General features: G+C 38.6%; 1 protein-coding gene across 6 annotated transcripts in view; it reads left to right on the top strand.

Moving 5' to 3' along the window:
* LOC124153520 (rho GTPase-activating protein conundrum) overlaps nt 1-22,996 on the top strand; it is a 230,020-nt gene that overhangs the window by 1,848 nt on the left and 205,176 nt on the right. The window contains exon 1 of one of the 6 annotated variants that reach the window (XM_046526733.1): nt 7,770-8,007. The exons of the other annotated variants lie outside the window; for them this stretch is intronic. Within the exon in view, the coding sequence (XP_046382689.1) occupies nt 7,952-8,007 (56 nt within the window). The 5' untranslated portion in view covers nt 7,770-7,951. Of the gene's footprint in view, nt 1-7,769; nt 8,008-22,996 lie in introns of those variants that run through there. 6 annotated transcript variants of the gene reach the window in all.

Genomic DNA, 22,996 nt, shown 5'->3' with positions numbered 1-22,996 from the left:
AGAGCAAAGGCGAAAACTAATTTCCTGGTTAAACGGGCGGGTACATATTAAAAATGTCTTGGAGACTTCGACGACATCAGCTGCGACTCCCGTCGCTTGTAAATGCGTTATGCATTTGCAGCAATGACTTTGAAACTGTCTCCCACCTGATGGATCTTTTCTCCTGAGGGAAAATGTCCAATCTAGCTCTGTGTACTTCTTAGCTATAGCAAACGGAGATATCTTGGTAAAAAAAAAATTAGGGATGGGGTCTTATGCAATCTTATACAGGCTGTATAAAGCATTGGGCTATCAAGATTTTTTGAAGGGTAGGTAGCCTGCGTTCATAGGTTATTGCTAATTTTTGAAGAATTTTTATGGGAACTCTTTGTGACTCTCTAATAGTTACACACAATTTAATCCCGACGATTATTATGTGAAATGATTTAAGCTGCTAACCTGATGGAAAATGTCTGTTATTCTACTTCATTCCACTGCTAAACCATTCCTGGAACATAATAATATTTGCCTACATATGTCATTTATGGGTATGCCAGCATCATTAGAGCGAATTTCTCAAAGAATTAGGATATTTAGGACCAGGGTCCAGAGCTCGCATTTCTCCATCCTCTCCGGCAGAATTTTTTTGATTTACCTCTTTTCGGTCATAATTGCATCGTAGAAATCTTTTTGGGGCAGTTCAAAACTAGACCATGTGCTAACTGCCCTCTTTGATTCGATTATCAGGAGACAAGGCCTTAGTCAGAAAATTTTTCTCCTCACATTTCCTAAATCCCTCTCCCTGCAAGGTTTATTTTCCGTGGATGGGATGTAAAGGACGTTTCACTTCCTCTGCCGGTCATATCTGGTCTTTTTTCGTGACGAAAATCTAGTTCACTTTATCATCTATTTAAAATATAAAAATTTTGATTGCTGAAGTAAACTATTCAAATTTGAAATTCGGGCTAGTGTTGCAAAAGTCCTACTCCGTATACCATGAAGATGTCAAGATGATTGCCTATTTTTTAAGTCTTTCGCGAAAACAGACCTTTCGAGCCGAGGGGATAATTTGGAATCATAGTGAAGAGTTCGGCTCTCAGTGTGTGATTCAACATGGAGGTTCATGGTTCTGATATGGTGCGGTAGACCTCACCCTATACTATGCCAGTGGTGGGTGAAATTCGCTCATTCGGGATAGGTGGATTAGTTCACTTTTACTTTGGGGAAACGGCGAAGTAATCCACTTCCTTTTAACTGATTAATAAGATCTCGCCTTTCCATGGACCTTTTGCAAGTTCATTCTCAATAGGAAAATAATTATGGCTTATGTGAAATCTTACATTTTATTCAGTAAATCTCTTTTTGCTGTCTCAGTGTGTGGGAGTTGTTAGATAAGAGTCATCTCCTACCAACTTGCGATGTGTGCCTCGTTTCTATTATATTCAAAGGTGCAAATATTGCGTTTAAATAGTGATCATTCTTTAGTTTTCGATAATCTGGCGCTAGTCATCCATTAATAGTACTTAAGATATGTTCCTGATATTTATATCACATTTGCAAGGGAGAGTTTAGTATTTTTTTCTTTAAATTCACCAAATTTGATAATTCTTATCATAGCCAATATATCTCCGTAAATTCTAGTAGTTTACCTCATTGCCACCTCTCCCCTTTGTATCTATACCTTTTTTAGATTGTATTACCCCAAATAGAAAAGTCCTCATCACTTTTTACTATGAACGCTATTTCATACAGTTTTGCCCCTTGGCGATAGGATTTAGAAGAAGGTCTCGGCAGGAAGGTCGGAAATTTTTCTCTTAACAAAAAGTTAGGAGGGCGTCGGATATGAAACCCAAGGGCTCTCAAACCGCACTGATATGCGCTTATCTCATGTTTTCTTCCTCACACAAATGCTTCAAAACATGGAGCTTTTTGGCCGAGTTTTATCGTGTGTTTGTTGAGCCCAATTTTATCGATCCGCGACCGCTACTTATCGTCATTCAATATTTATCTTCAAGAACTTAATTAACGTATTAAATGGATTCCTTATCAGTTATTTCGCCTTAATATTCTACCTACTATTTGAATGGGGTGTAATGTTTGGGTACATAGACTTATTGAACTTATGTAGACGTCAGTCTAATTGGGCTGTTTGAAAAAATATTACTAGTTGGTTGATCATGTATTTACTTGTGTAATAAAGGTGATCGTAAGGGAATTTCTCTATCATGCTTTATTTGAAGGCGATGGATGCATTTGCGCTTGCTTTTAATGGGGCAAAACATACCACTCCCTATCAGTACTTATACAAGGTAATTTTCCGGTTCTGTCTACTCTTTATTCAATAATCACTGCTACGCTAGTTACCGGTATTAAAAATGAAAGTTCTCGAGAAGCCCATCCATTTTTTTAAAATACATAATTCTGGCAACGACAACAATATTTCTTAATTTATTGTTGATGACTGTGCTTAACAATCGTATGAATAGTACAAACATAGATTTTTACTGTCGTATGAAAGTAATTAAATTCCCGCAAGTAAGAGGAGGAACAAGGGTTTTGGTACATATACTAGATTTTTTTAGGATGTTGGTGGTGGAAAATTCTTCAATATTCTGGAATTTAATTTTATTAATTTTATATCCTTATTTATTCGGTAGTTTCTTCAAAATTTTACAATTAATCCGAGTCCTCTTTAAGGAAAAGGCTACCTACAGTTCGTGAACCGTACAGAGGTCGTCAATGACCCCATGCAGTTGACCCTAAGTCCAACATACCAATGAAATAGCTCGTCCCCGGCTTAGCCCGTAAATAATATCATTTCTTCCAAGCTATATCAGGGTGTTGGTCTTGATGTTTTGGGAAAGAAGGGTCGCATACCCTTTGTGACCCATCCTCTTATTTCTGTACCTGGCCAGTGTCTGCATCCGATTTTCTTTCTTTAAGTGCAATATCTCGATGTAATCCACTTGTAATTAACAATTAATCCCACACACTGTAACTTGTGCTAGCCGAATACGTATGATGAAAATGTTACATGCTCGTGTGTGTGTGTGTTACGCACATGAGTATTCTCATTTTACTTTTTTCAACCAAATATTGTCAATTGATTTTTCGCTGCATAATAATTTTTTTCCAAAACGCCGTAAAATAAGTGATGTGCTAATGTTAAGAATTAAACACTTAATCCATTCTCTCTAGTTCTAAACAAGAATATTTTTCTGAATACAACGATAAAACATATTTATTGGTATTGCCTTTAATACATAGGCTACTTTTCTAGTACCTCTGTCCATCGCTCATCAGTGGATTCACTGTCTCATCCAGTTGCCCAGGCGCCTTTTTGTAGCCGTCTGGACTGAGGGCGAAGGATTTTTAGCAATCAATCTTCGTATATGGCCGGGGACGCGACACTGACTCATAAATAGTCGAATTTCCGACAAGTATGGGCAGAGTAGTTTTCGATCGTCCTTGAATCGATCGGAGAGTCGGGATGGACCAGAGGAGACTGTGGAGAAGTGTTTAAGTCGATATGAACATCAAGGGCTGTTTTTTCTTGGGGAAGATTTTTTCGAACTATTCTTCACCAGCACAAGGTCAAGGATATTCCCAAGCATTTTAGATTTCCTGTTTTACCAGGATTCTGGTTTACAGGCTTAATAGTTGACGATGCCAACATATTCATAGTGATATTTGAATTCGTTCTTGTTGCGGAACCAGTTCGCTTTTAACTCCCATCAGGATCTAGTACCCGTAGCTTACTATTTTATGAGCCTATTGGAGTTATATGGCTTTAACATTAAGTATAATTTACCCAAAATTTCATTTTTACCCTAAAGTTATTTTCTTTCCTTCTTAATACAGATGTAATAATTTTTTCCGGTTGATTTTTTTGTTTGCTCTCGCTAGGAAAACCCTTATGCAAACTTTAACCAATGACGTTAAGGTTTACCTGTGGAAGATACTCTCATTTTACTCTGCATTAAATTTAATATTTTTTTGCCGTTTGTAAAGTATGCTTATCTGCATGCATTATTAGTGGTATTTTATTTGTTTTGCCTATTTGCACGCTTGGTAAATGTTGCGATACTAAGGGTTATTTCCAAGTAGTTTTCGCCTTAGATAGTTCGTGAATTGATAACGTAACGTTTCACGTACCATGTCATTTCGTTTCTTTGCTCACATACGGGACATTTTTGTGTCATCCATTTCCTATGTATCTAGAATTTATTCAGACTGAGAACTCGCCCACTCCTTTATAACCGAAGTGGTTCTTTTTCGTTAGTCGTAGTATCCAACGATTACGCCCGTTTTGGAGGTAAGCGCCTACCTCTTCCCCAGCCATTAAACCCATTCAAGTTTTCTCTGTGGGAAATGTTTGACCTTAGCATCTTTAAATGTGAGAGGGAAAAGTTCAGGTTCAAGCAGTTTTGTGGTGAACAAGGCCGTGAATGTTTTTGTGGTCGAGACTCTGCCTGTGAGATACCGCTTTGGCAACATTTATTTGATTTTTTAGAAAGCGAAAGTTTTGAATTTTTTCTCTTCACTAACTCGCTGAGTTATGATTATTATTTGGCGGTATTATTTTCCTTTCTTTTGAAGTTTGGCTTTCTATTGAATTGAAGGGCTTGTTTTCTTTTGATCAGCCAAATTTCTGGGCGTTGAATTTTCATAGGGGTTAAAATGATCGTTCTTTTCTGGTCTGAACTCACTACAAAACTTACCGAGATAATATGGTTATGATAACCAAGGAGGTTTAGTTCTCATTCTATTGCTTTGATCCCTCTATCCCCTTAATTGTGCAATTTATTTAATGTCGTCATTCAGGCAATTGAAATGCGAATTACAATTTTCTCATTTGATTTTGAATTGCAGTAGTGTTCGCATCTTCAACTTGGTGTAGCGTTTGTGAAAAATCCTTTCCCTTTTCTTCGCTGACTATTTATGAATACAATGAGATTGGATAATGTTAACTTTGGAGAGGGAAACTCAACTGCACCTCATTATCCCCTCTTGACAGCTTCTGCTTCGAAGTATCCTTGGAGGTTCATACTGTTTCTTTAGTTATTATTAGCTTTGCCATCTTGGGTAAATCGACGACAATAACTAATAAAGCCAAAATAATCGAGTTCTGAAGAAATTTTTGCTTTTAAAATTTGGATTACAATGGATTAGGGAAACAGCGTCAATCAAAGAGGAACATGACTGGACCTATAAAGTCATTTATTAATTGTCTTATGGTTGGGGTTTATGCTAATATTTTTAGGTTTTCGGTGGTGTGTGAAAAGATTCCCTGTTTGGTTTGAAATTTAAATATCAAGGAAAGTCTTACTATTGCCGGTGAATATTCTGATTCATAAGTTTACCTTGATAAAATGCTAATTCTCTTGAATAGCATTCTTTTTGTTTCAATTAACGTTTAATATTCCTGCCCATAGTCTGTGAAGGTGTGAAAGCATATTTCTTTTCCAGTCAAGGTCGGTCAAAACTTTCTGGGGATATCAAATCATTCAGCATAAAAAGAAAATGAAATTGGTATTCGTAATCTTGTATAATCTTCTGGTAGATTGTATGCGAATTCCATGCACATTTAGTACATTCCTTATACTTCAATTGTCATACATTTCTCTGTTTACCCTCAAATTATATACCAGCTATTTTAGCTTTCATATATGACGCAAATAAAAGTACTCATTTCGCTAATTTGAGATTTTATGTTCGATTTATTGTGAATTATCAGGTTTCTTGAGCTATAAAATGTCCTGAAGTTTTCTTTCATCACTCCTATGATTTGTCATACGTTGTAATGAGTATATTGTACTCTATTGTAAAAGATTTTTGGTTTTACATAAATTTTGGATTCTCCAGTTTTCATATCCACTGCAATGTGACGAGGTTAAGCGTGATTATCATTGATTCTTTACAATCCATGATCATATCCTCCCGATCATTAAATATTACCTACATTAGCCTCCAGCAAATACTGTTCATGGGTCTTAACTTGGAAGCTAAGTAATTTTATCGATTAGTATTTTCCTCAGTCCTGAAGTTTATCTGCAATTTTTAAAATTTCATTTACTCGTTTTTCTCTTGTCTAAATTCTTCCAAAGACTCGCGCTTTCACCTCTCCCTCTTATATCTGGCCTGGCCTTTTGAGAAAGAAAGACTGTCGTGTGCAATGCATAGCCATAATTTCCTCGCGTAATGTACCGAGCAACTAAGTGGTTGACTTTTGTTGAAATTTCTTCAATATGGTAAAAGGGCATGAACTTCGCAAATTTCACTCACAATGAGGACATGAAAATTTTGATATCCCGTTGAGGGATTGAATAGTTTTCATGTGTGAATAATGCTCTATTCGTATGATTTAATTCTGGCCGAGAGGTGTTTCAGAACACCAAATGTGCATTCCTTTGATTTTTTGCAATCGCTTACTTTTGGAAGTTATTTATGTTCGTGGATAAATTTTTGCGCATTGCTCTCGACAGATATGCTAGTGTTAACATATGTATGGGAACGAAAGTAGACCAACGTATTTAAATAGAGTGAGCAAATTTCGTTATTCTGGTTACTGTCGGTTGCTGAAAAACCTCGAAATCACAGATTGTTATGTTTTTCTTACAAATTTTTGCTGCTTATGGTTGGCATAAAGGGAGATTGTCGGTGGCTAAAAGCACCAATACCAGTTAGCGCTGTAGTTTTACTTACCACTGATGAAAGCAAAGCATTTCCAACCGTCCTTTAAAATTATTCATGATGCTGCTTTGCAGCGGAAGTATGAAATGAGAGAGTATCTGTCTCTTTTCTATTTAAAATTTTCCATCTAGAAAGTTTGTTTAGGGTGCGCTTGTGTAAATTAAATACTCTTTATTGTACTTACGCCAGTTTTTATTGGGCGATGCGTTCCCTTTTCATTTGGTTTAAGTACTCTGGCAAGACCTCCCCATATGGTGGTACTTGTGAGAACTTAGGTCGTGCAATTTTCATCCGGGATATTATTGGTTGAAACTTGAAATTAAAGGTCATTTGCAAGTCCTTTTACCGGATTTTCCTGAACTTTTTCCAGACGTTTTCCCGCCACTTTTCCTGTTTCCAGTTTTTAATGCACCTTTTTTCTTTAATACTCGGCGCGAATTATGGTGATCCAACTTCAACTTCACGTGTGCTAATGATTTCGTGTAATTTTTCCTCATTGTGGACGGTGTCTTTGAAGCAGGTCTGGCCTCTTTGTTTCCTACAAGTGCGTTTAAAACCTTAGAGTTAATATGAACAAGAGCGCTTAAGTCGGCAAAACAGTGCCCGAAATCTGTGGCCAACATTGAAATTCAAACTTCAGTTTTAGTATGGCATGAGGAAGAAGTTAACTAATATTGTTCTCATAGCTTAACTTTGTTAAAATCCTGAAACTTCTACTTTTCAATTAGAGTACAAATTTCATTGAAATAAAATTTAAAATCGAAAGAAAAACACGAAAACAAACGCCATAGTCGTAGCCATCCAATCAGACTCATCGGGTGATCTTGGAATTTGGCATACCAGTCTTGACCTGGTGCACGAGAGCCGACAGTTGATCTTGTTTATGTTTACTCATTGGGTTGAAAATTCCCATGTTTGCCATTCTCGTTCGTTGCGTTCGGCTCCATTCCTCTCCCATATGAGTCACAGCCGCCTGAATCGAAGTTTTGGGACCGGATCCCAGACGCGTGGGCGGCGGGGAGGGGGAGGGCCCAAGTGATGATGCACTAATAAGCAGTCTACCGCTTCCTCCCGAGCGGAAATCTCCGAACTGCCCAATGCCGTCTTCTCCTCGGAGGAAAACGCGTTGCTGGGCTATCTTGCTGTTGTGAATCCTATTTCGCCTCTTTTCCTTCGGGAATGGCTATTCACCCGAGCGAACCCAAGTGATTTCCCCCTCCGCAAATGTGTGTAAGGTTTGTACGTGTTTGTCATCGCTGCGAGAGGGAGTTTTCCGGTCATGTTGAGGATGTGGTGTCCCTGTGTGGCGGCCGTGCCGTCTTTCTCGCTGCATGGGTGAGCCAATACCACCTAGGGCTGGGCGATAAACCGAAATTTCGAAAAATATCACGATGCATAGGCTATTTGGGAGTCCGATATTGAGTTTTGATCATTGGTGCTGGGTAGGAAATCAAAATATATCCCCCAATAAAAATACCACAATTACAAATGGGGATGTATCATCCGATTAATGTGTGATATGAACTGACATGTTCCAATTCAAATCATTCAATATAACTGTACCGACGCAGTTTTTCTCGGGTGATTAATCGCGTATTTTGTCATGGTATATTAATCGGGCCCATTAGGGCGATAGTTATCGTGTCCATGCAGTTTACAGTTATCGCCAATTATCCAAAAAATATTATTTTCAACACTCTCATTCCAGTATTTAATTTTCGATATCGCCCAGGCCTAATATTATCTCTCTTCCCGTTTGGGATGATGCATGCGGAAGAATCTACGCATCGAGATCCCGAGACGACGAATGCGGTTTGCGGGAGGATGTGAATGGGCGCTATCGGGTTTTAGGGGTTTCCTGTGTGACAGCTTATTCCTAAGTTCACATTCTATCTCCTCTGCCACATATTCTTTGATCCGCGATCCAACCAAATAGATGTTCCGGCAATGAATAATGTAAATATCCTATTTTTTTCGATTCCATCAACACAAGATCAGTGGCTATGCAAGTAGTGACCTAAAATCGGAATGTGTTTGCGCCTTCAGCAATTTTGACTCTAAGACGAGTATAATTTTCCGTAGTGAAAACGATTTCATGGTAATTAATTTGGAACTCTATCCTTATTCATTCATTGGTCGATTTTATTCATGGTTATTCAATTAAATATTGACCGAAATTATCTGCCGTTATATTTATATTGTAAAACATAAAAACAGGAGATATTTATCATTAGAGTCATATGTTTATCAACAATTGGCTGAAACACAGGATATCACTGGGGTATCTGGGCATGGAAGACCACCGTGTAAACCAACTGTCTAGGAATTTGGAATGATGGATCTTAAAATTAATTTTTGAGGTCGTTATAAACGTTTGTAATTGATGCTTTGAATCATACTTTTTTTATGAATTTTTCACTTGTTTATCAATTACAATCCTCAAACCCAATACGGTAACTCTTATTCTTTGTCTCATTGAGGAAATTGAATCGCTTGATGCAATGATTGACGGCTATCATGATGTTTAAAGTCTTGCAGATGTATACTGATTCTGTGAGTCTTTATTGTAATATTAGTGTTAACTTTAGTTAGGACTAAAGAGCATTTCGCGACGACCGAACCAAGACATCGAGAGAACCCTGCGGAATGGATTGAAATCCCCGAAGCTTTTGAACTCTTTCACATTGTTAAGCGCAGGAAGTGTGTCTTTTCCCTCTCTGCCGCGAAGCTCTTCTTAATTACCCGTAAAATCGCGGGTCTATTCTCGGCCTGGTCCTTCCTCGCCTCTTTTCCTCAGAGCACGCCCTTGAGAAAGCTTTTGTGCGTGCTAATGCATGCGGATCCCTCAAATTATTATGCTCGGCTCTTTTGGTCGGTTACGCACCGTGATTTTTGTATTGTTAGTCTACGAAATGATTTCAGTTGTAATTATAAACGTTTCAAATTCCTCATCCTCCCTTCGGAAGGTAAAAGGGTGAACCGAACAGTTGGTCCAAGGCCCATTGTGGAAATAATTCCTCTCTTGATTTGAAAATTGAAAGTCTTTTTAGTAGAAAGAAGCAAACCGTGGTTATTGGGCTTGCAGGTAGGTATGCCGTTGTTCTTCCTTACCGATTTCGAGCAGCTTCTCTAATGCTATCTGTACTATAACTATTTGAGTTGTGACCTCCACAAGGCAAATTTCAAATTAAGTCTATCCGAAGAAATATTCCATGCGATTTTAGATTAATCTTCGGCGATTGTAACTCGCACATAGCGAGAAGATTTTATATCTTATACGTGACGTAACCGGGCACACCAGTTATACATTTTTAGGTCCCTTATGCCTTAATATCAAACTATTAAGTGGAGTGCGGTGGTGACGGTGGTGTATCCATACAAAAGTACATTTTATTACCAATCAAAATGCCGATATTTTTTTATAACTTGTATATCGTGATATTGAAATACACCAGACTCTTGTGATGATGTAGTCATGTTTCGGTTGAAAGTAATAACTGCCTTTCACTCCTTATTCAGTTCTAAGTTCTGATATCTGAATTTGACGTTGTTATTAAATAAATTAGTTTTCGCAATTATCTCTTACAATATTATCAAGTTTCTGTTTACTCGGTGCCCTTTATCCGAAGTAATTAATCTTAAAATTTTCGTAGCGAGTCGTAGTTACTCGATATATTTGGTTTCATTTTTTGCCGACGGATATGTATTTATATGAAGTGACAATGAATTGTATCGAAAATTTGATTGCCCATCATTACTATACCTCGTAGTCATGATTTGTACTTCTGAGGTCTAGGTTTCCTAATCCACCATATTCTAGATCTCACTTTCAAGTATCATCTCGTAATTTTGTGATTTTACATCTTTTGGATGCATTGGGCATCGTTGCTTTGGACGTTTAAGTCAATGGTGAGTAAATTGATTGCCTCTTCAACCTTGGAGCTTGCTTCGTGTACAAGGTTTCGTATTGATCAGTGGTTAGTGGGTGCTATCGAATTTTTACAATTCCTATTTCTGTTTTGGTATAAATCCTCCGCTTTACTGGTACCTATAATTTTCAGCCCTGCTATTTGTGTTGAAGGTAAGACTATTAAGTGAGACAAATCACTTCCTTTCAGATGAAGGAGTTAAGTAAACCCTTTGGGGAACCTTCATATCCGTCTCATATACAATCAGCCTCGAATCAGATCGAATTCTTGTTATAACGTGAATGAGCTTTTTTTTAAAAAAAAAACCTTGAATAGCTCTTACTCGCTGATCTAGGAGTAAAATACTGCAGGCATCATCGCATATATTAACGTAAACCTACCGACTCTGCTATTCAATGTATCGTTGATCAGATTTCTGTGGTTGAAGAGGTCTTTCAATGCTTTTAGTTGAGGTAAGAGTGTTTATCTGTACGCGTATTAACTTCAGTGGTTTAGTATTGTTTTATCGTGTCTTCTTTGTTGCTGAAGCTTAGTTTACTTTGTGTTCTCCTGGAAAAATCTTTGTTTTTCGGATGTTCTATAGGTAATTGGTGATGGCGATTTTCGCCGACTAACCCAGTAGTCGTAGGTCGAATTCCGCATTGGTGGGATTTTCGCCCTCAAGGACATGAATGAATGTTTTGCATGAAATGGCTCACTAATTTATATTCTATCTTTTAAATATTCATTATTTTTTATTACTTGATAGGCGTTTAGATTCGATCTCCAAAATTTCTATCGGAATATGCATTGTACGCCGTACTTTCTGCTCATAGTTTTTAACCGGTGGTTTCTTCAGGATTGCCTTTTGGATGAATTTCCTGCAAACGGCGAAGACATTCCATACCGCAGTCATTGCGTTGCGTATTCTTCTCCAGTTACAATCTCACCGGCGCAATCTCGTTTATTATTTTTTTTGCATCGACCCAGACCGTCGGCACCGGAGTCATCCCCTTTGGAGTCCGGCGTTCCTGATCGTCCCTCGCGAACACAATGGGTTAGCCAACGTAGGGTGGTGTGGCAAGGCGCGGTGTCCACTGGCCTGTGCCTTCCCCCTCCCTCTGAGCACCTGCGTAGTATACGTCCTATAAGCGGTTGGTTGACGCGTGCGGCGGTCGTGCCACGCGACAGCGGTTCTCCCCCTCGACACGCGGAAGACCTAGCGCTCGTCGGGCGGTGGTGGTGGTGGTAATAGGGGTAGGTGGTCGGCGTGGATGCCCTTTTGCAGAACCGCAGGTTCCTTCCGCGATCTTTTCTTTTAATATTTTTTCTGAGACTCTCAACTGCGAGACTTCCGTCTGTCACATCCTCACCCTTGCCCGCACCACAGTTTTTTTAAAGGACTTAATAATTCGATGTAAGGCGTCTCTGATGACCATCACGTTTTGCAGTTTTCTGACCTAACTATGCGTTGGGCTAATTATTCTTAAGAAATAATGGATATTTGTCACCAAAGCGACATTATTCATTTCAGTATTGCTATTGGTAGAGAAACCAATTCAAAGTTACTTTTTATCAACATTCTTTAATACAGTAATTCAATATTTTTTTCATTTTTGAGTGAAATTAGTGTGGAGTATCCTCAGAGTTTGTTTCAGCGTGAATGCTAAAAATTTTATTCGGGTAATTGCTGCTAAGTTTTGCCCTTTATCTTGGTCTTAGATCATATTCCCTTGAGAAAATTAATTACTCAGAATCAGACCAATGAATGACGCATTCATTCAATATTAATGCAAATCGCGCATCAATCGTGAAGTCGATTTTGGAGAGCTTTTGTAGTTTATATGTCTCTCGATCGATAAAACTATCATCCTTGCTATTAGTTAATTTCCAGATAAATTTGAGGTAATTTTCAAATGTCGATTATCCTTACTCGAGTTACGCCATTTTAAGCGCTTTTGAAACAACAGACGCTCCTATTACGTTATCAACTACGTATGTACAATAAGTTTAGTCGTTGTGAGCAAGGCTTTTCGCTTTCTTCTGAAGTAGTGAGCCACTTTAACATCTACGTCGAGGTTGCTCTTCCACCACGCCCAAAGCCTTCTTCACCACGATTTCCTTCGCAACACCCTCCGCACAAAGTGCCCACTTCTCGTTCTCTCCTACTAGTCTTCCCCTTTCCCTCTCTGCCTCCGTATGTGGCGGGAAGCCATGCGTTCCCTGAATCTTTAATGTCCGAATCACGTCCGCACCGTAGCGTGGGGGAGGCCTTCGGTGTCCGTGCGAACCATATCGGTTCGAGGGAAAGGTGGTGGGACTTCCAGATGGGTCTGTAAGCCGTAACGTATTATCGCGTTGATGAATGTGTGATGACGGTCTCTAGTGGTCTGCACGGGAAATATCTCTTTACGTAAGAGATGTCCGTCCTTATCCGCACTTGTAGGTCAGTTTTTTGAGACCCGGAAGATGATCCTGTAATCGTCCTACCCGATTAGCACCGCCAGCTTTGATATACGTCAGCAATCGTGCTCGCGCGGTGTTGGGGCGACGTTTTTCGATCGTCGAGAGGTGCTACAATCTCGCAACGTTGCTGTTCCAGGAGTATGAGAACTATGGTCCGAAAAGTTATGAAGGTGGTGCTTCTTATGGTAACTTACTTTCTTCATTTTGTATTTGTTTATTTTTTTATTTTTGTGATTGGAAATAATACGTCTCGATTGTAAATGTTTTGGTTGATGTTGATGTAGCCCTCATTGTCAGCTGTTTAGGACACTAATCTTCCTCTCTTCCGCTACTATTCACTAATACTTTCCGAATGAATGTGAAGGTAAAGGAAGATTCCTGGGATCGTGCAGATATTTGTAGAGTTAAGTAAATAAAATCTTGCGCTTAGTCACTTATCATTGTGGGTGTATGAATGGTGCTTATTATCCATAGAAAGCAGTGACTTTATTTCTTGATAAGAATGTGAATAAGGATCCATTTGGCAAAGACCTAAAACGTGCTAAATGTGAACTAACAATTAGGAGTGGGCCTTAAAAGACCTTATTGCGGCCATTACGTCTTAATGACCCATGTTTGACCTCAATCAGATGGTTACTTTTATCTAGTTTTTATTAACTTTCTACTAGCGGGTTTTATATATTTTCATTCAAGTTTTTCATGCATAGCTCCTAAACAGGACGATGGATATTTTTGTAATATCTTAACCCGAGTGTTTCCGTGTCAGTGAATTGGGTCGATGCCCCTAAACTTTTTAAGGATAATTTTTGCATCTCCAAAGCGGCAATGTAAATCGGTTAGAGTCTGCACTTGAGGCATCAAACCGCAAACCGCCAGCGTTTTCACCGCCGCTCCTCCTGAAAGATAATCGTCCGGTGAAAAGCTGGGTCTGTGGTTATGGCCCAGGATTTTCCCTACTCCTTGCTGATTACCTGCCGGCTTACTTGTTTGAAGTAATTCAGTGGAGCAAGTAGTTGTTCCGGATGGATTTTTCCGCAAAAGGAGTAATTGTCGTGCCCTAATTATTATCTTAATACTCAATTTTAGCTGTGACGCAAGAGTTCGATGTCGCTTTGTTTTCTCTTTGCGCGTATTATTTTCACTTTGTCGCTTCTTCAATGTAAAATCTAACATCTCATGCTCACTCATTTACATCAAAGGCCTAATAGCTCATATCCCTGTTTTAGTCATTTACAGCTGGCCGTTTGGTTTATAATGTAAAGTGGTATGAATATTCTTTTACTTTGCCGTATTTTTTCATTAATTAAGTGGAAAACTTTTCGTGTTCTCTCTATAGTTTTTTGTTCGAGGATGCTTTTCGTCTTGTCATGATCTTAGCCTCTATGCCAAGCATACACGTAGGTTTTTTTCTTGAATTATATTTATCCATTCCGATATTCAGAATATTTATTGAGTTCGGTCATTCAAATGAGTCAGATATTTTTTTACCGAGTTAACAACTTATTGAAGATTAATGTTATTCACTATTATATGTTATTATGAGCAAGAATCAACATTTAGAAAAATACAAGTGTTTTTGCTTTTGATTTCGTATGATACCTGAAATTCTTCTGTTAGAATACTGGGTTTTATATGAGACTTGGTCCCTTGATTAAGAATGTCTAAAGTTGGTCATTTGATTGCGTTTAACGTCGTTGGCTTATTTTTTCCTTTTATATTTATCCTTCTCTGGTGGAAAGAAAGGATGAGGAAAACTTTCATAAGTTAAGGTCGCTATACACGGTGAATGATCATGTAAATGATCATGCTGAATGACCATGCGAATGAAATCATTCGCCGGGTATAATAGAAAAATTCGCGAATGAACCGTCATGCGCATGATCATTCAGTGAAAATTGGAACATTTTCTATTTTGTTCGCATGATCCGGTGAATGACCGCGTGATCATTCAGCATGATCATTCGCCGTGTATAGAGGCCTTTAGAATGAGTGCTTTGAATTTGATTTGAGCTGGTAAATATTGTTGCTATTTCGACGAAAGAAATCTTCACTTAGTTGAACCTTCGTTATATTGAGGGATAGGAGCACTTGGTAAAGGCGGTCTAAATTGCAAGAGGCGTGGTGTTTGATACTAAAGAGACCCTGTTAGCCGCAAGAAGTGAAGCAATTAATTAAAAGTATGAGTTAGTAGAGGAGAGTAAGAGAGAGTAAGTTGGGTGTTGAAGAAGGGCAAAAATCAGTTTGCATAGGTAAAATCTTGCAGAATTTCTGGTTAGAGAAGACGCGGAATGAACGTATGTCTTTGGGACGATACCTTGTCAATTCGTAATTATTAGATGGTTAATAGTTCCTTCGAGTACTATCTCAAACTTAGTACCGAGCGAGGATAAACTAAAATGGTAACCTTCGACACAATTTTATTTTCTAAAGTACCGACCCGGTTTCGATGATTTCGCCTTGATAATGACACTACGTGTCGAAACCGGGTCGGTACTTTAGTAAATAAAATTGTGTCGAAGGTTACCATTTTATTTTACTCTCATGGATGTAAAACATTTCCATCAGATATCGCCGGACACTGTGAATTATGTTTGTACCGAGCATCCGTGTATCATTTTGAGAGGGTATCCTCGGAATATCTGGATGCAGGCCCGCATCACGTTCACTTCGGAGGTTTGCTGATTTTTTTCCTCTTCCCCTCTCGTTTCATCCGAAACCTTAGCCGTCCTGTGGAGTATGCAAATCGGGACGCGGGGAAGGTGCCCTTGGCACCGAAAGTGGTTGAGACCCAGCGGGGATTTCTCTTCGGGTGCTACTCGTTTTTTTTCACATATTCTTTTCGGAACTCTTTTCGCCATTGATGCCTACCGTTCATGCTCATGGGGACGTATTCGATTTAGAAAGGCCCGAATCGATGCTTTCGGCTGGCACACAACTGGCTGGCTTTCGATAATATGTTTAGAAAGGCGTTTTAAAATTCTAACCGGATATATTAGACTTATTGTATTATTTTGTGGCGTAACTGCGACCCTTAAAGAGTTAAGGGGTTGTTAGCTAATTTGCGTGGATATTTTACCGTGTAATACTAGTCGTCAATTGCACGGGTGATATAACCGAAGTGCCAATTTGTGGTGAAGGTTCATGCGCGTTAAATTTTATGTTGTGATAACTTTGCATTTTCATGGCAATAAAAATTCAGGATATATTCGTTTTTGGCGGTAGTTTCAACCTTCCCGCATTAATGTATCGTTTGGACTCATAGCCTTGGATTTGTTTACTGCTCATCGAAGCATAAACAAATATGAGTCCAATTTAATAAAAGAAAGGCATTCACCGTGGAAGATTGATACGCACGGTTGCAAAGCAGTGGCTGAATCGAATAACGCGTATCTAAGATACCTGTTGTGATATCAAATGTGTTCTTTTAAGAAGATAACATTCCTGTTTCATAGTAACGGCTGATGGAACTACGCAATTTGAACTGCGTCGGTAGATTTGCATCAATTTTATTGCTAAGTTGAATATATCTGATGGATATCTTGATAGAAATTCCCCCTTACGCCTAGCCTTATGCATCGTTGTACACCGTGCCGCGTTACAGACCGCTTAGAGCCATCTTAACTTTTATCACGTAGTCAATAAGAAGGCCTTGGACGCTCAGCTCCCCGGACGGCACCTGAATGGTGTCTGTCCGCTCCTTGGCATTCCTGAGGATCAAAATTTATCGTTATGGAGTTGTGTGTCTTCTATCTTAAAAGGCCCGCAGTGACGTTATCTCTTTCGTCACTTGAGCCTTAGAAGACGATCGCTATTTATTTATCAATCGGCAATGCCCTCGCGTTCACTCGAGCTGTTTCTCGGCAATGGCTCTCTCACCGTGTTAAGGATGTTCCATTCCTACTTGCCTTCTCCAGGCAAGTTCTGGATACCAACTATCTATCAATATCATTTGAAGTATGTATCTTACATAGACAGTATCTTTTAAAATGTTATTTTTGATATTCAAAACAAATTTAGGCTTGGGAAAATTAGCCATCAAAAAATACAATTGAATATATGTATATTGAAATCAACATCAGCTTCGTGAGAATTAAGTTCCATCTTCACCTAAATATTCATGTATTGAAACCTTATTTGGTTGTAGCACCGAAAGCTGCTTGTTGAGTTGGTTCGTGTTTTTTTTCGTGAGGAATGGTGAACCTTATGAGTAAGTTTGTATCAGAATTACACTTGAAATCTTTTGTCAATCTCCTATTTTTCCTTTATCTAATGTAAGAAAATGTACACTAACGTGTATAAATGGGTGAATTTGTAAATGAAATTTCCAAAAATCATGACGTATGAATCTCTCTTGTTAGATCGAGAGTTTCTGCATTATAGAAAGGAGAGCATGTATTGAAATTTTCACGTAAGTAACTTCTGCCTCGTTTAAAATCGTTTCAGGCTTGATTTTGTGGAATGTTGTTATATTGTTTTTATTCTGCCTCCTTTGTCCTAACCTAACTACACCGAGGTCACGCCTTGTCGTTTTATTTTCCGGTAGTTGAGCACAAGAAAATTATTTTTCTCGCCGAATTTTATTGTTAGAATGACCGATTGCAATGCCGGAAACCGATCATTTTAAGAACACGTGACACTCTCATTTCGGCAGCCGTTTTTAGTGCTTTTTGGCAACGAGTCACTCCTTTAAAATTTACGTAATCATCTTGGAAAATTTTGTCTCCTCCCAATATTTTTCTATGCCAAAATTTTGGTATTTCACATCTGAGGAAATGCTAAGGAAAGTTTTTGCATTTTTTTTACAAACAATTGTTGATAGAGGTTTGCCCTGTACTCTCTGAAAATTTGAAAGTGATAGGTTTAGTCTTGAAAGAGTAATCTGTTTCGAAAAAATACCATTCCAGCGGAAATGATGCGTCCTCCTAATAGATATCAACTAGCGAAAAAATCATTTGCTGTTGTTTCAATAGTAAAAATGAATTTTTGTAATTTAGAATTCGAGACTATTGACGTCGAAAGTATTCTTGTCCATTTAATGTAGTACTACCTTGTATTGGTAATCGCCAATGCTGTCATGCTCATCCGAGTTGCCGGTGGATATAGATTTCCCGCCTGCCCTCAGTATTACCAACTGATCTCGCAAGGAGTCGACCAAGGCGACAGGATAGAGTTGGGGCGTTAAGAGTGTGGGCCAGGTAGAGAAATCTCTATTGCGCAACGAGTTAGTTCGCCTTGTAGGTGCTTGCCTATAAATCTTACGACAGTGAAGCTTTTGCTCGCGTAAAGTCGCTAGCGATTACCGCTGGGGTGGGGGTCGCTGATTCGGTCTGCTAGCATCTGCCGCGCTTGGTAATGTAAATTGATGGTTATTTTAAGCGGGTGCGTCAGTTGCTGGTGTTTCCATTGGGTGGTTTCGTATTTAACCCACTTAAGGAGGGTCATCTACTGCCGTTGGAGTTCGCATTGATAAATTGGTGCCCGAACATTAGGATGGCGTGGAGTTACGTACATATTCATGCATCTTGTTCGCGTTCCCGGACCTGAGTTCCCGTCCACAATTAGATTTTAGAGGTCGATTCAAGTCCTTTCGTTGTTAGAGGCTGATAAGGGCCGTCATTTTTTTCCTTTCACAATTAAACGGTACCTTTTCAACTGTCCATCGATGTTACGCATATAATATGAATGGATCATTCCATGCAATTTCAAAATCCCACTTAACTCGATCATATCTGTTTCCCCTCAAATGTGACATATTTAGTCACCCTTGCTATAAATGAAAACTCTTGTTAGAGGAGTAATATAATGTTTTATAAGAAATGTAAAGGGCATCGACATCGTGAACAATTGCAAAGTTGAATTCATAATTGTAAAGCACATCATATTTTTTTATTCTTTTACATGCATTGATGGCTGAAGCCAAAGGAAAGCTACTGTAAATAAGTCATGCCAATTTCTGATTTTGCGTGGCCATAATTGCTCCATATTTTTCCAGCCTTTATATCAACTCACCAACCTGTCTGTTTGTCTGTTTGTTTGTCTGTTTGTCTGGTACAAATCTTGTAACTCAAATTTGACTCACTTCCTGTGAAGCAAAAACGCTGAAATTTTGCACACTTCTTCATTTCCGATGACAATACATGAAAATATAACGTTTTCTCTCCAACCCCCCTTTAACCACCCCCCAGTCAACCTATAGCCCCCCAAAACATGTTTTTGATCTAAGAAGTTCCAAATGGTCGATTTTCGTGTTTTGCGACCACAGTAAAAGTTATCCACTTTAGGCATATCCACATAGTAGGCATTTAAAAGCATAGGGGTGGCATTTTGAAACATAGGGGGCTTACCATTCACTGAAAATTTAATAAATATAGTGACTTTTTTAATACGTCACTTTTGGTTTTTCGGGGTCACTGAGTTTTTTTTGCTTTGTGTCATATATAAACGTTGTTCATCCCCTGTAATCTAAATATAAAGGCTGGTTTTTTTAAAAAAATTTTTTATAAGAGCTTATTCTTTTTTGAATCCCAATAAGTAATACCGAGCCAAAATGGTCTCCCTATTTTGATCGTGATTATCTTGCTTTATGGATCGAGGTATTTTTTTTAGAAATGAGTAAGTATTTAGAATTCTTGTTATCCTGAGTTTAACAAAAAAATCTCTCATCTTGTGAAATATATCTGTATTGATTGTTTACAAATGTTTTCATCTTATAAAAATATACATCGATACAATGTTGAGGAGATTGTTGACGTACTTCTAGTTTTAAGTTATCGAAAAATTGATGGATTTAGTTACCACTCTAATGTATGAGAAGGAATCATCATTCTTTGCTACAAAGCGTGCTTCTCGTTCATAACTTGCTAGTCTTTCTATCACCATCTTGGTTTGTTTTCAGCCAGGTGTTACTTATGCGAGCCAGAAAGAGAATGGGGCAGGGAAATGAAGGTTGTTCTGAACATTTGAGCAGTGTAGATATATTTATGTCTTCCTCTGCCGCGTCCCTGAAGAAATCCGGCACTATGACTCAGCGTAAGTGGAAGGCAAATTGAAGAGAAGGAACCTCACGCACCCAATTAGACAAACTTACTATGCTACAGAAACGGATCCACGGAGATCTTTACTCCTAGTCAAACGTGTTTCTATGTTAATGTGGAATCAAATTTTAGAAGTAAGAATCTATGCTTGAAGCTCATACATTATAGATTTTGGGCAATCACCATTGAGCGAGCCCTGAGCTGGAACAGCGGGGTAACTATGGGGGGGGGGGGTGTGAATGGATCCCCCCCCCCCCTTCAAGCCTCAGAGAACTAAAAAAAATATTTAAAACTATTGTCTAATTGTGACGCATAATAACTACGTCTCCTTTAATTTAAATTTTAAGTGACAAAATTATATGAAATATATTTCCAGGCATGTAATTTTTCAAAAATTATCCTTGACGAAGTTGCCTGGGGGAGGGGTCGTCCTCCCAGGCTCCCCCATCGCCCCCAAAACATATTCCTTGTTACGCCACTGAGCTGGAATGAGTATAGCTCTAATTACTAGTCGTACTTAAAGCTTATGAGAAATTTTTCGGCAACTTGAGTCTCAGCGAAATTTCGTGAATGGATTTCGAGGAAAACTACGTCTTTGCCTCAATGGTCACGGTAATTTTGTGATGTTTTTCGTATCGTTTTTCACCTGATTTTCACATCTTTCTCCACCAATGTATTGTTATGTGGTTTCCATTCTCTAACATCTGGTTAGAAAATACCCTTTGATTTTCAGTGTCTACATTGGAACTCTGATAGTTTTCCCATTACAGTATGAAATGAGATAGCGGCGTTAAATCATTAGAACAGTCCCTTCTTTGTAACTTCGTTTATTTTAATTAGATTTTGACTCTTTGATTGTACGAAGATATGTGTTTGTGCCTCACTTTAAGCAGTGGAAATTTCAAAATTGCTAGTCCTCCTTGGAAAGTAGTTAATTCACTGTTATTACGATTAAGTTTTAATTATTGCCTACTAAGAAAAAAATTCCAGGTTAAACTCCGGTAGTATTGCCTTTAGTCGTTTCTAATCCTTCGAATTTCTGGACAGTCGTCTGTATGGCTGCCACGCAAACGCTGCAAAATGCAACGCTGCTGTTGTGAAACGTGAAATAGAAAATATTCAACCGAAGCTTATGTCCGTGCCAAGTTCTCTGTCTATCGTTAAACCTTCGCACTGCGACGAAGAAATGGATTACTATCTCGGAAATGTTTACACGATCGTCACATTATTGTATGCATGCACTATTCTTTTTTTGGTCTTGAGATTCATAAATAAACCACAACTGTATTTTTAACAGTCTTTCTTATGCGAAGATCGATTCACATTGTATTTGTGTACTATGCAAAGTTAGGATTTACTAGTGAGTGACAATTTATTGCCTGTTATTTATCGTGAGTATTGCTGCGCATTTGGCACTGGATGTGCTGGCGCCGCCTTGCTTCTAGTTTCCGTCCATACGGACTTAATACACACTTTTGCTCAGTCATCATTGCTAGTGTCGCCATTTCATGTGACGGACGGGTGCCTTTTCTAGTCTCGTTTCGTCCTGGAAGTTTTATTGTTCGCGAATCCAGATGAGAATGGACTCTTTAGATAGTAAATTCCCCTCGTGTTGTCTGAAACGTGGCCTGTTAAGTACTTTTATGCGTCCAAGATTGGATCCAAATATGTAAAGTATCGCACCGCAAACATGAGTTATCCATCACCATAATGATAGTCCATGACGATAATTCGAGCCCGTCATGAAAGATGCATTACGTTGTGTTAGTGGTAACAGCTTAAAGATGCTTACCTATTATAACCATATCAATGGTTGCGATACTTAATTTCTACCTCTCAAGTGCGACACAATGTATTTTTTTGCGAAAGGCTTAATTTTTCCTATTAATCCGAATAGCCATGGTTTTCGGGAGTTAGTGTACAATTGAAAACTGGACTCAAATCGTATCGCTCTCATCTTAGCTCACTATTAATACTCATTATATTTGTTTTCATTTATTCCCAGAGGTAATTTACATCATATAATATTTTAGTAGTTGAATTTACATTATTTTCTTCCTTTCATAACGATGAAATTTCGTAAATCGAGTCATTTGTCAGTTTTGAAATCTTTTAAAGTAGCTAATAAGCAATTTTCCTTATTAGCTGCTTTAAAAAAATTCAATTTTCCTTGCCTTCATATTATGACCTGTATGGTTAGTTTGCTCTCTATTGCTTGAAATTCTTCAGTTATCATTCGCCTCTCTTTTGTACGTTATGTTTAAGATGCCTTGTGTTGATGAAATATTAAGCCTTTACTTACAATACGATGCTGATTCAGAGAGTCTCTCCCAATATCGGTGATGGATAACGTGAAAGTTGTAATGCCAAAATTTTATTCGCGTGTTTAAATTACGCTTCATCAATTCTCGTACTTCTATTTTTTTATCAGTCTATTCAATAGAAGTATATCGGGTTTGAAAGCTCCTGAGTGTTTATCTTCAAGCCATTGATTGCATGATTTGTGTTTTTAAGCCACCGAAATAGAATTATTCTCGCATGTTTTGTTGAATAATGTGCGTCTCAGTTCGCTTTCTTATTGTTATCGTCTTCACTTCCCAGTAAGTGGATGATAATGTTGGGCCTCCGAGTAACTGCATGCATTGAATTCCTTCGCCTCTCACCCCTTCCCACCAACTTCCGATGAGCACTGCCGTATCTCGCGCATATCTTTCTGTTTACTTCCAACATCTGGAACGCCTTGAGAATCATTAATTTTCCGCCTCAAATTTCTTTCTGCGCAGAAATCCCATTGTGCCTTCCTCCCGACTTTCTGTTTATCCTGCGCGTCTCTTTCTGCGCCTCCGTTTTAGTCTGCGTCCTTGCCCCCAAGGTCCTTTTTGCATTGTCTTCATTAATCCGTCGAGAAATTAATGA

The sequence above is a fragment of the Ischnura elegans genome, chromosome 2, assembly GCF_921293095.1.
Source record: "Ischnura elegans chromosome 2, ioIscEleg1.1, whole genome shotgun sequence".
Taxonomy (NCBI): domain Eukaryota; kingdom Metazoa; phylum Arthropoda; class Insecta; order Odonata; family Coenagrionidae; genus Ischnura; species Ischnura elegans.
The sequence above is the reverse complement of the archived record's forward strand: the minus strand, read 5'-3'. Positions and strand labels throughout refer to the sequence as shown.